Source organism: Mustelus asterias, chromosome 4, assembly GCF_964213995.1.
Source record: "Mustelus asterias chromosome 4, sMusAst1.hap1.1, whole genome shotgun sequence".
NCBI classification, from domain to species: domain Eukaryota; kingdom Metazoa; phylum Chordata; class Chondrichthyes; order Carcharhiniformes; family Triakidae; genus Mustelus; species Mustelus asterias.
The window spans coordinates 73,813,896-73,827,622 of record NC_135804.1 but is presented as its reverse complement, the minus strand read 5'-3'; the positions used below and the strand labels follow the sequence as shown (position 1 = coordinate 73,827,622).

Below are 13,727 nucleotides of genomic sequence, written 5' to 3'. Positions count from 1 at the left end.
TGGCTACTGGGTAACAAGGGTTACCCACTGAAGTCATGGCTGATGATGCCTGTGCGGAGGCCAGAGACCAAGGCGGTGACCCGCTACAACGAGGCCCATGCAGCCACCCGGTCCGTCGTTGAGCGGTGCATCGGCCTGCTGAAGATGCGGTTCCGCTGCTTGGACCACTCTGGGGGGCCCTCCAGTATGACCCTGTGTGTGCTTCACACATCGTTATTGTTTGCTGCGCTCTTCACAACATTGCCCAGCAGCGGGGAGACCAGCTGGAGCAGGAGGAGGAGGAGGAGCAGCGAGGGGGCGAGGTGGGCATCCCGCCATATGAAGAGCCGGAGGAAAGAGGGCGGGCGGCGATGGCAGGTGTCCGGCAGGGAAGGGCAGCGAGGGACATCTTGATTGCAGCCCGCTTCACCCAGCTGATGCTGTGCAGTGAGGGGGGGTGCAACCACCACACATCCACCACACCCCAGGAGCAAGTGCAGCCGCTATTCCCCCTCCAAACCGACCTGGGCCATCAAACCACAACATCACCCTTCCCCTGCTTTTGTCATCCGACCACCCTATCCCCCAGAACATCCGAACCTGTTAATGTGCCGGGGCTGGCAATGGTTGTGAGTCTTGGTTGAAGGCTAGAGGATGAAAACAACTCGCTGTTGTGCACACTGGGATCCTGTCCTGGTGCAACTCAAGTCTAAGTCCCACCTGTACTCCGAATGCACGCTGCCACCCTGGCCCACGTAGCTGTAAGGGTTGGGGGACACATGTTATTTGGCCAAGAGAGGGGGGGGAAGGGAGGGGGGGGGTACTTGCACCAAGGGTCTGGTGGATGTTGGGGAAGGTAGGGCAGGCACACTGAAACATGTGGCTGAGCCTGCAAGGCTCAACAAATAGCACCTCTATGTTTGGGAGTCGAGAACATAAGAACATAAGAACTAGGAGCAGGAATAGGCCATCGGCCCCTCGAGCCTGCTCCGCCATTCAATAAGATCATGGCTGATCTTTTTGTGGACTCAGCTCCACTTACCCGCCCACTCAGCATAACCCTTAATTCCTTTACTGTTCAAAAACTTATCTATCCTTGCCTTAAAAACATTCAATGAGGTAGCCTCAACTGCTTCACTGGGCAGGGAATTCTCCAGATTCACAACCCTTTGTGTGAAGAAGTTCCTCCTCAACTTAGTCCTAAATCTGCTTCCCCTTATTTTGAGGCTATGCTCCCTTGTTCTAGTTTTACCCGCCAGCGGAAACAACTTCCCAGCTTCTATCTTATCCAGGTGGACTCTCAGAGGCTTTTTCCCAGGGTGGAAATGGCTGCTACGAGAGGATACAGGTTTAAGGTGCTGGGGGGTAGGTACAGGGGAAATGTTAGGAGAACGTTTTTCACACAGAGGGTGGTGGGCGAGTGGAATCGGCTGCCGTCAGTGGTGGTGGAGGCAAACTCAATAGTGTCTTTTAAGAGACTCCTGGATGAGTACATGGGACTTAATAGGATGGAAGGTTATAGGTAGGCCTAAAAGGTAGGGATATGTTTGGCACAACTTGTGGGGCCGAAGGGTCTGTTTTGTGCTGTAGTTTTTCTATGTTTCTCTCTGTTTCTCGCCCCAGTCTACTCAGTCTCTCCTCATAAGCCAACCCTCACAACTCCGGAATCAACCGAGTGAATCTCCTCTGCACCCCATCCAGTGCCAGTATATCCTTTCTCAAGTAAGGAGACCAAAACTGTACACAGTACTCCAGGTGTGGCCTCACCAGCGCCTTATACAGCTGCAACACAATCCCGCTGTTTTTAAACTCCATCCCTCTGGCAATGAAGGACAAAATTCCATTTGCCTTCTTAATTACCTGCTGCACCTGCAAACCAACTCCTTGAGATTCCTGCACAAGGACACCCAGGTCCCTCTGCACAGCAGCATGCTGCAATTTTTTACATTTAAATAATAGTCCATTTTGCTGTTATTCCTACCAAAATAGATGACCTCACATTTACCAACATTGTACTCCATCTGCCAGACCCTCGCCCACTCACTAATGTTATCTATATGCCTTTGCAGACTTTCAGCGTCCTCTGCACACTTTGCTCTTCCACCCATCTTAGTGTCATCTGTGAATTTTGACACACTACACTTGGTCCCCAACTCCAAATCACCTATGTAAATCGTAAACAATTGCGGTCCCAACACTGATCCCTGAGGCACACCACTAGTCACTGGTCACCAACCAGGAAAACACCCATTTATCCCCACTCTTTGCTTTCTGTTAGTTAACCAATCCTCTATCCATGCTAATACATTACCCGTAACACCATGCACCTTTATCTTATGTAGCAGTCTTTGGTGCGGCACCTTGTCAAATGCCTTCTGGAAATCCAGATACACCACATCCACAGGTTCCCCATTGTCCACTGCACATGTAATGTTCTCAAAGAATTCCACCAAATTAGTCAAACATGACCTGCCCTTCATGAATCCATGCTGCGTCTTACCAATGGGACAATTTATATCCAGATGTCTCGCTATTTCTTCCATGATAATAGATTCAAGCATTTTCCCTACTACAGAAGTTAAGCTAACTGGCTTATAGTTACCTTTTGTCTACCTCCTTTTTTAAACAGCGGCATCACATTTGCTGTTTTCCAATCTGCAGGACCACCCCAGAGTCCAGTGAATTTTGGTAAATTACCACTAGTGCATTTGCTTTTTCTCCTGCCATCTCTTTTAGTACCCTGGGATGCATTCCATCAGGACCAGGAGACTTGTTTACCTTTAGCCCTATGAACCTGCCCAACACTACCTCTTTCGTGATAATGATAGTTTCTAGGTTCTCACCTGCCATAGCCTTCCTGTCATCAATTTTTGGCATGTTATTTGTGTCTTCCACTGTGAAGACCGACAGAAAATACCTGTTCAATGCCTCAGCCATTTTCTCATTTCCAGTTATTACATCCCCCTTCTCATCCTCTAAAGGACCAATGTTTATTTTCGCCACTCTTTTTCATTTTATATATTTGTAGAAACTTTTGCTATCTGTTTTTATATTCTGAGCGAGTTTACTCTCATAATCCATCTTACCTTTCTTTATAGCTTTTTTCGTGGCTTTCTGCTGACCTTTAAAAATTTCCCAATCCTCTGGTTTCCCACTAATCTTTGCCACTTTGTATGCATTTTCTTTCAATTTGATACCCTCCTTTATTTCCTTAGATATCCATGGCTGATTATCTCTTTTTCTACAGTCCTTCCTTATCACTGGTATATACTTTTGCTGAGCACTGTGAAAAACCGCTTTGAAGGTCCTCCACTGTTCCTCAATTGTCCCACCATAAAGTTTTTGCTCCCAGTCTACCTTAGCCAACTCCTCCCTCATCCCTTTATAGTTTCCTTTGTTTGAGCACAAGACACCTGTATTGGATTTTACCTTCTCATTTTAAATTCAACCATACTGTGATCACTTCTTCCAAGAGGATCCCTAACTGCAAGATTAATAGTTATTCCCGTCTCATTACACAGGACCAGATCTAGGATAGCTTGCTCCCTTGTCGGTTCCATTACATACTATTCAAGGAAGCTATTGCGGATACATTCTATGAACTCCTCCTCAAGGCTGCCTTGACCAACCTGGTTTGACCAATTGATATGTAGATTAAAATCCCCCATGATAATTGCTGTACCATTTTTACATGCATCAGTTATTTCTTTCTGATAAGTGCGAGGTGATTCATTTTGGTAGGACAAATTTGAATGCGGATTACAGGGTCAACGGCAGGGTTCTGAGGAATGTGGAGGAACAGAGAGATCTTGGGGTTCATATCCACAGATCTCTGAAGCTTGCCACTCAAGTGGATAGAGCCGTGAAGAAGGCATATAGTGTGTTAGCGTTTATTAACAGGGGGTTGGAGTTTAAGAGCCATGGGGTTATGCTGCAACTGTACAGGACCTTGGTGAGACCACATTTGGAATATTGTGTGCAGTTCTGGTCACCTCACTATAAGAAGGATGTGCAAGCGCTGGAAAGAGTGCAGAGGAGATTTACCAGGATGCTGCCTGGTTTGGAGGGTAGGTCTTATGAGGAAAGGTTGAGGGAGCTAGGGCTTTTCTCTTTGGAGCGGAGGAGGATGAGAGGCGACTTAATAGACGTTTATAAGATGATGAGGGGTATAGATAGAGTGGACGTTCAGAGACTATTTCCTCGGGTGGATGTAGCTGTTATTAGGGGGCACATTAGGGTTATTGGGGTGGCACGGTAGCGCAGTGGTTAGTACTGCTGCTTCACAGCTCCAGGGTCCTGGGTTCGATTCCCGGCTCGGGTCACTGTCTGTGTGGAGTTTGCACATTCTCCTCGTGTCTGCGTGGGTTTCCTCCGGGTGCTCCGGTTTCCTCCCACAGTCCAAAGATGTGCGGGTTAGGTTGATTGGCCAGGTTAAAAATTGCCCCTTAGAATCCTGAGATGTGTAGGTTAGAGGGATTAGCGGGTAAATATGTGGGGGTAGGGCCTGGGTGGGATTGTGGTCGGTGCAGACTCGATGGGCTGAATGGCCTCCTTCTGCACTGTAGGGTTTCTATGATTTCTATGATTTCTATGACAACTATAAGTTTCATGGTGGGAGATATAGGAGGGATGTCCAAGGTAGGTTCTTTATTCAGAGAGTGGTTGGGGTGTGGAATGGACTGCCTGCTGTGATAGTGGAGTCGGACACTTTAGGAACTTTCAAGCGGTTATTGGATAGGCACATGGAGCACACCAGAATGATAGGGAGTGGGACAGCTTGATCTTGGTTTCGGACAAAGCTCGGCACAACATCAAGGGCCAAAGGGCTTGTACTGTGCTGTACTGTTCTATGTTCTATGTTCTTTGTTTATTTCTCACCCCACCATGACGTCATTATTTGGTGGCCTATAGACTACGCCTGTCAGTGACTTTTTCTCCTTACTATTTCTAATTTCCACCCAAATGGATTCAATCTTTTTTTCCATAGAACCTATATCATCTCTAACTACCACCCTGATGTCATCCTTAAATATCAGAGCTACACCACCTCCCTTACCTTCCTGTCGGTCCCTCTAAACAGTCTGATACCCCTGAATATTCAACTCCCAGTCGTGACCATCCTGCAACCATGTCTCTGTAATGGCCACCAAATCATACTCATTCGCAATGATTTGTGTGCTGTCAACTCTTTACCCTGAGCTGTGAGGGGGGCGGAGGGGGTGGGAGGGGTGGGGGAGTGGGGAGAGAATCAGAGTCACATTAGTCACAGCATGATGTGCAATTAACAGTTTATTGTGTTCTTAACATAAATGATTACCAAACCCTGACTAATGCTGACCTTCACCCGTGCCCTCCAATGAACTACAACTTTCTAACTTTGTGCCATCTACAGCTTCTTCTCGGAGCTACCCCTGGATGCACATCGGAAGTGGAGGTGTCCAGCTGTGATGCATGCTCCGTTGCCTGTGATGCCCTTGGCGGATGTCCCTTGGGTGACTGGGATCTGGAGGGCCTGGGCTCACTTGCGGATGCACTGTTTCGTTGCCACCCTGTTCATCTCGCTGGCCCTGACATGCCCCGGTATGAGGAAGGGGGGAATCGAAAGGTCTCAAGACCTCCGGGATCTCCTGGGCTCAAGCCCTTCCTCCTCCCTTGGGGTGCCCAGAGGCCCCGGGCACCCCATGGGACGCCAGGATAGCTGGACAGAGCTCCAGAAGCTCCGGTGTCACCTGGCTCTGCCAGTCATGGAGGCCTAGATGCGTCTGCCCCATGATGTGTGATCCTTCAGCCTTGGTCCTCTGAGACTTGGCCAAGCTCCGGAGCCTCTCCACTACAGCAATCTGTGAATGAGCCAGGCTCTGGAGCCCCTCATCAGTAGCCCTCTGAACCTGGGCTAAGTTGTCGAGGCTCACAGCCACTGCCTGCTGTGTCTCCAGAATGCCAACGAGAGTCCCAGCCATGGCCAGCAGTGTCTCCCACATGTCCCCGACACCCATGGCCATCGAACGCTGTGCCTCCTGGATGCCAGAAACACACTCGCCCATGGCCCGTAGTGTCTCCAGGATGGCCTGGACCCTGTCACCCATGAGGAGAGTCCCCTGAGCCAGACATTCCACTGCAGTCGCCACCCTAGCAGTGTTGGCCTGGGTCTCACGCTGTGTCGGCACCACCTCCTGCAACAGCACTCTGTCTGACTCCCCTAAACAGCCTTGCAGTCGCAGCATGGTTGCTGGCAACCCTTCCACAACTCCCCGTGTTTCCTGATGCATCTCTACCAGCCTTGGGAGGAACAAACCCAGAGGCCCAGCAGCTGGCTTGGGGACAACTGAATCCTGATCTCCGGCTGACCTCAGTGTGCCCGAGCCCTTGGATGTGCCTGTGATGCCCTTGGCGGATGTCCCTTGGGTGACTGGGATCTGGAGGGCCTGGGCTCACTTGCGGATGCACTGTTTCGTTGCCACCCTGTTCATCTCGCTGGCCCTGACATGCCCCGGTATGAGGAAGGGGGGAATCGAAAGGTCTCAAGACCTCCGGGATCTCCTGGGTGGAAGACCCAGGCATGGGCTCAAGCCCTTCCTCCTCCCTTGGGGTGCCCAGAGGCCCGATGTGAATCAGTGTCTGTGATGTGCTCACCAGTTCGTGACCCAGAAGCCTCAACACTAAAGGTACCCACCGTGGTGATCGTCTCTGTGTTGGTGGGTTGTGTGGTACATGACGGTGCCGCTTTAGTGGTGCTGCCCTTGGAGGATTCCTCAGTGCCTCCCTCCGAGGTGTCATCCAGGGGGTCGTGGGCAGTTTGCTCCAGAACAGCGGAGGCGGCAGCAACACCTGAAGGGTCGGGTTCCTCTGGGTCCAGAGCTGGAAAAAAGAACACACATTAGCGGGAGGGAGGTAAAAGGTTTTATGTAGCGTCGCACTTACTTAGAGGAGGACCTAGGTTGAGGGTGTGCTTCTGCTCACTTGCATGCTGGATGCCGACCTGGTTGTCGGTGATCAGTCGGGAAGGCCCATCACCCCCTGCCAGCTCCATGGCACGCTCCTCCATGCTGGTCAGCTGCCGCAGGTCAGGCACACCACCACCAGTCTGTGTTGTTTCCCGTGCATTGTGGATGTTCTTTTCCTGTGGGAACATAAGGTGGATAGCAAGCATTAACATATTGCAGTGCATGGTGCGCAATGCATGCCTGTGTCTCGGGTGTTGTGCTGACAGTTTCGAGGAAAGCAATTACCATTGAACGGTGCTCATTGAGGGTGAGGGGAAGGGGTTAGATTCAGTTCCTGGGGGAAGGGTCACTTGTTGCGTGCCCTTCAGGTGTCTAAGCAGGGTTGGAGATCTGTGCCAAGCATGTGCGGGGTTCCAAGAGGGATACTCACTCACTCTTGCTGCTTGAAGAAGGTTGTACATTTTTTTGCGGCACTGCCTGCCAGAGCTTGGTGTCAGGCTCCTGGCATTCACCACTTCTGCCACCTCTTCCCACAATGCCGTGGCAGATGCACCCCTTGGGTTAGGGCCTGGCCGGGTAACAGACGATGACACCACTCCTCCATGGCATCTAGCAGGTGCTCCTGATCTGCCTCCAAAAATCTGGGAGCTAGTTTCCGTGCAGACATCTTTGTGGCATGACTGGCTGTGTGTCCATTCCTGCAGCTTATTTACAGCTCTGGCTTATTAGGTGGGGTTCAGGTGCAGTGAGTGCGGCCAGTCAAGGGCCCGTTGGCAACAAATGCTTGTGAGAGATTTTGAAGGCTGCATTCAGTTGAGTGTCATTCATCCCTCGGGGTGCTGATTGGCTGCCATTCAATAGGCTGCTGTGTCCAGGGGGGTGCAATACTCAGGGCACCTAATCAATTAGCTGCTGTGTCCGGGGTGTAGGGGGGTGGGGGGGGTTGCAATACTCAATGCTCCCTATTGAAGAGAGGGAATGATCACAAGCTGCGGTTGTGCATGTCAGCACAATCCTAGTCCTCTGCAGGGCAGCAGTGAGGACAGTATGTTCAAGGGATGGTGGGATTGGATACCTGCATTATCCAGATCCTTGGGAGCATGAGGTGGGCGGGCAGTCATGACTGTGTGTTGGGGGGGGGAGGGAGATTGTGGGGGGGAGGGGGAGCCAGCGATGAGGTCAACGATGTCTGTGGGGGTTGTGGGGGCCAGCGGTGAGGTCAGCAATGTTTGTGGAGACCAGCGATGAGGCCAGCGATGTCTGTGGGGGTTGCATGGCAGTGATCTGGATGCTGGGAGGTTTTTTCAGTGATCTCCCAGCAACGGCGCATGCGCGGGTTCCCACACATCCCGCCAATTTCAGGCTCTTTGGCACGAATAGACCCCGCTCCCCGGGTTTTTAATGATATTCACGATTGTGACCTCTGCATTGCACAGAGTGGGGAGATTCGAGTGAGAAGCTGAACTGAGAAAACAGTCGTGATCTAGAACAGTTTTCCCACCAATTCAGCACTTTTGAGAGAATTGCCCCGCCAGATATTTGAAAGTGACAAGTCATGAATAAACAAAGCAAGAGAGACAGAAATCCCATTTTGTTACTGATAGTTCTGAATAACTTTTTATTAATTACTCCACCCCTTTTGAAGGTGTTGTCATGGTGATATATACACAATGTCACATTCAGTTGCTGAGTAAAACAGACTTAGGTGAGACAGCAGACTGTTTCAATCAACACTTCAGCAAGCTCACTGATTCTCAATCTCATTGACACTATCAGAACTAGCAGATATAGATCCCAAATCCAACTGCTTCAGTTTCTTTTCAATCATTGACAATCTCTGTTTTAGTTTCTGTTGAGTTGAGTTGTGCTCATTTGATAACCTTGCAAATCGTGTCTGTAAACTATCAAGATTTGATTCGAGTCTTTCCATTTTCTCCTCCATGTCTTTCTCTCCCATTACCACTTCCACACGCCTTTCATCCAGCAAACCTTCTTTCATTAAAATCTCCTTGCCTCGCTCTTCTAGAACTTTCTTAGCTCCTGGAAACTCTAATAAGGCTTCCATGATGTCATCTTTGGACAGACGGAAGAGATCAGAGTATCCGATGCTACGGATATTTGCTGTTCTTCTGTTTCCCATTTTACTGCCCTCAATGTTTAAGATGCTGATCTCTCCGAAGCAGCTACCAGCGCTCAGGGTGACATACTGCGTTAACCCATCGTCAGCCACCACTGCCAGCTTCCCTTCCTTAATAATGTACATCTCTTTGCCAATATCTCCCTTGCGACAGATGTAATCTCCGGGACTGAAGACCTGAAGTCTCAGCTTTAAGACTAACTCCACTAACAGGCCAGCCTCACAGTCCTGGAAGATTCGCACTTTCTTCAGAGTTTCCAGGTGAACATTGATGGCAATTTCAGCTTTCAGGATATCTGGAAGACTTTTCAGCACTTCATGCTCATCAACCGTCTTTTTATTGGCCCAGAGGTAATCAAACCACCGGATCACACGGGCCTCCACCTCCTTGCTGACCTTTCGGAACTGCATATAGTGTTTGATGGCATCAACTTTGGCCTGGAATTCTGCACGGGCTGCATTCATATTGGATATCATTGACCCAACATTGCCCACAATGGTGGCAAAGATCAAAACACCCATCAGAAAATCAAACACCACAAACAGAAACTCCACATCCAGCACTGGGGCTGGTGTCTCCCCAATGGTAGTGAGTGTGAGTGTTGACCAGTAGAGGGAATATATATATTCCTTTGACAGATAGCCGTGGTCAGGCTCTGAGGTGTTGGGATAGACCCAGCTATCAGAGCCAAAGCCAATGCTCTTGGAGATGGCATAGTAAAGACAGGCATTCCAGTGAATAATAATCAGCAGATAGAGCAGCAGATTACTGATCCGGAACATATTGGGGTAGTTTGTTCTGGTTTCTGTCCGATCACAAAACTCAAACATGCGGGAGAATTTGAGGAGGCGATTGAAACGCAGTTCAGGGTAATTTAATCCCAGGGCTAAGTAAGCCAGATCTGTAGGTAAAATGGAAATAATGTCCAATTTAAACTGCAAACTTTTGATGTAATTATCTTGTAACTTCTTCAAGTCTGTGACGAGCAAACCTTGTTGCAGAAACCCTGCCCAAGAATAAATGGGGAATGTTAATAATATAACGAGCAGAGCCAGTCACAATATTCTTTGCTCAATTTATTACAAATATTCACTTCTGCTCTCACTGACAGAATGATACATAATTACAGCGCAGAACGTGCACAGTTAGGGTTGGGCAACATAATCTTGGCCCAGCCACTGATACCCACATCCCAAGAATGAATTAAAAATTCTCCCACCCACACTGCCTCCCTCGGTCACCCCTCACTGCTCCCCACCCTCATTGTCGACACTGTTGACATTGTCATCAGTGTTTAGTCAGTTGATCACAGCCATAGTGATTTAGGGTTACAGTCTCAATGCCCCTTTACTTGGTTGGGTTAAATGACCTAGCCCTGATCAAACTTGACCAGCCGTTATTGCAAATGGTTTTGGATATCTTCCATCCCCAACCCAGTCTCCTTGAATATTTCTTCCAAAGCATTGGTGTGTTAACCAAAGCGTGTTAACCGGGAGTGTCTCGGAGGGAGGTGTTGACCCGTTAGAGAAAATCTCCATTACAAGAGAGGAAGTGTTAGGTTTTTTAGGGAACATTAAAACTGACAAAGCCCCAGGGCCTGATGGCATCTATCCTCGACTGCTCAGGGAGACGAGAGGTGAAATTGCTGGGCCTCTGACGGAAATCTTTCTCGCTTCTTTGGACACGGGTGAGGTCCCTGAGGATTGGAGGATAGCGAATGTGGTCCCGTTGTTTAAGAAGGGTAGCAGGGATAACGCAGGAAATTATAGGCCGGTGAGCTTGACGTCCGTGGTAGGGAAGTTGTTGGAGAGGATTCTTAGAGACAGGATGTATGTGCATTTAGAACGGAACAATCTCATTAGTGACAGACAGCATGGTTTTGTAAGAGGGAGGTCGTGCCGTACAAATTTGGTGGAGTTTTTTGAGGAAGTGACAAAAACGGTTGATGAAGGAAGGGCCGTGGATGTCGTCTATATGGATTTCAGTAAGGCATTTGACAAAGTCCCACATGGCAGGTTGGTTAAGAAGGTTAAGGCTCATGGGATACAAGGAGAAGTGGCTAGATGGGTGGAGAATTGGCTTGGCCATAGGAGACAGAGGGTAGTGGTCGAAGGGTCTTTTTCCGGCTGGAGGTCTGTGACCAGTGGTGTTCCGCAGGGCTCTGTACTGGGACCTCTGCTATTTGTGATATATATATAAATGATTTGGAAGAAGGTGTAACTGGTGTAATCAGCAAGTTTGCGGATGACACGAAGATGGCTGGACTTGCGGATAGCGAAGAGCATTGTCGGGCAATACAGCAGGATATAAATAGGCTGGAAAATTGGGCGGAGAGGTGGCAGATGGAGTTTAATCCGGATAAATGCGAAGTGATGCATTTTGGAAGAAATAATGTAGGGAGGAGTTATACAATAAATGGCAGAGTCATCAGGAGTATAGAAACACAGAGGGACCTAGGTGTTCAAGTCCACAAATCCTTGAAGGTGGCAACACAGGTGGAGAAGGTGGTGAAGAAGGCATATGGTATGCTTGCCTTTATAGGACGGGGTATAGAGTATAAAAGCTGGAGTCTGATGATGCAGCTGTATAGAACGCTGGTTAGGCCACATTTGGAATACTGCGTCCAGTTCTGGTCGCCGCACTACCAGAAGGACGTGGAGGCGTTAGAGAGAGTGCAGAGAAGGTTTACCAGGATGTTGCCTGGTATGGAGGGTCTTAGCTATGAGGAGAGATAGGGTAGACTGGGGTTGTTTTCCTTGGAAAGACGGAGAATGAGGGGAGATCTAATAGAGGGGTACAAGATTATGAACCGTAGAGATAGGGTGAACAGTGGGAAGCTTTTTCCCAGGTCGGAGGTGACGATCACGAGGGGTCATGGGCTCAAGCTGAGAGGGGCGAAGTATAACTCAGATATCAGAGGGATGTTTTTTACACAGAGGGTGGTGGGGGTCTGGAATGCGCTGCCAAGTAGGGTGGTGGAGGCAGGAATGGAGGGATACAAACGATTGGTCTAGTTGGACCAAGGAGCGGCACAGGCTTGGAGGGCCGAAGGGCCTGTTTCCTGTGCTGTACTGTTCTTTGTTCTTTGTTCTTTGGTGTGAGGCCATGTAGCAAATACAGAATGTGCCACACTGTACATACAGGCTGTGCATAAACTACATTCTCTTCAAGTTGTGTGTATGGGTGGCTGCAGCACAATAAACCAGTCACACACAGCAAACCAAAGTGTAAAGGGCACCCCTTCAATCAGCATCTCATAGAATCCCATAGAAACTTGTAAAATCCAGCCTGATCCCATTGCCTCCCTCCTCCCCCATATCCTTTGATTCCTTTCACCCCAAGAGTTGTATCTAACTACGTTTTGAAAACAAAGGCAGGAGGAAGAAAACAAAGGAAGGAGGCCATTCAGCCCATTGAGTCTGTGCGACTCTCTGAAACAGCATCCCACGCAGGCCCTTCCCTCCACGCAATCCCCATTTAACATGGTTAATCCACCTAACCTGTAAACGGTTATAATCATGTGCAAATACATGCATCACATGAATTTCATGGAAGTATAATCACCAGAAGCAGCATACTAGTAAACACATCTTAATTATTTCCCAAGAACACACAGTGTGAACATTGTGTTTAAACAATATCTTTGGAGTGTGGGAGGAAACCGGAGCACCCAGAGGAAACCCACACAGACACGGGGAGAACGTGCAAAACCCATGGAGACAAACCTGTTCTGAGTCTGACAAAGACATCAAGAATATAAATGAAATCTGCGATGTAGTCAATAGTCAACCAAATGATTAGATGTTTCTTCTGAAGAGTGTCAAAGCAAGCCCTGCGAAAAAAACATGGGTAAACATACATGATCATAATCATATGCACACAACATGCAGGTAAACACATGATCACACAGAAGCAAATAGGTAAACATAATCACACAAAGATACTGATAAATGCATGGTAATTGCTCTCAGAAACACAATCATAACCACACACAGAAATCCAAGTCGAACATGTTAATTGCATACAATCATTGTAGTTGAATAAATATGATTGTTATAAAACACAAATAAGTGATTAAATTATAATCATGTGCAAAAACATGCATCACATGCATTTTATGGAAATATGGTCATAATCACAAAAGCAACATACTAGTAAACACCATAAGACCATAAGACCATAAGACATAGGAGCGGAAGTAAGGCCATTCGGCCCATCGAGTCCACTCCACCATTCAATCATGGTTGATTTCAACTCCATTTACCCGCTCTCTCCCCATAGCCCTTAATTCCTCGAGAAATCAAGAATTTATCAATTTCTGTCTTGAAGACGCTCAACGTCTCGGCCTCCACAGCCCTCTGTGGCAATGAATTCCACAGACCCACCACTCTCTGGCTGAAGAAATTTCTCCTCATCTCTGTTCTAAAGTGACTCCCTTTTATTCTAAGGCTGTGCCCCCGCGTCCTAGTCTCCCCTGTTAATGGAAACAACTTCCCTACGTCCATCCTATCTAAGCCGTTCATTATCTTGTAAGTTTCTATCAGATCTCCCCTCAACCTCCTAAACTCCAATGAATATAATCCCACGATCCTCAGACGTTCATCGTATGTCAGGCCTACCATTCCTGGGATCATCCGTGTGAATCTCCGCTGGACCCGCTCCAGTG

At 48.4% G+C, this 13,727-nt stretch overlaps 1 protein-coding gene across 1 annotated transcript in view; it reads right to left on the bottom strand.

The window, feature by feature from the left end:
* Positions 1–8,667: 8,667 nt before the first annotated feature.
* The window catches only part of LOC144493127 (cyclic nucleotide-gated channel alpha-2-like), a 143,170-nt gene continuing 138,110 nt past the window's right edge, over positions 8,668–13,727 (bottom strand). The window contains exons 6-7 of the mRNA XM_078212029.1: positions 12,787–12,893; positions 8,668–10,067 (exon numbers count right to left, since the gene is read on the bottom strand). Coding sequence (XP_078068155.1) covers positions 8,668–10,067; positions 12,787–12,893 — 1,507 coding nt within the window. The remainder of the gene's footprint in view (positions 10,068–12,786; positions 12,894–13,727) is intronic.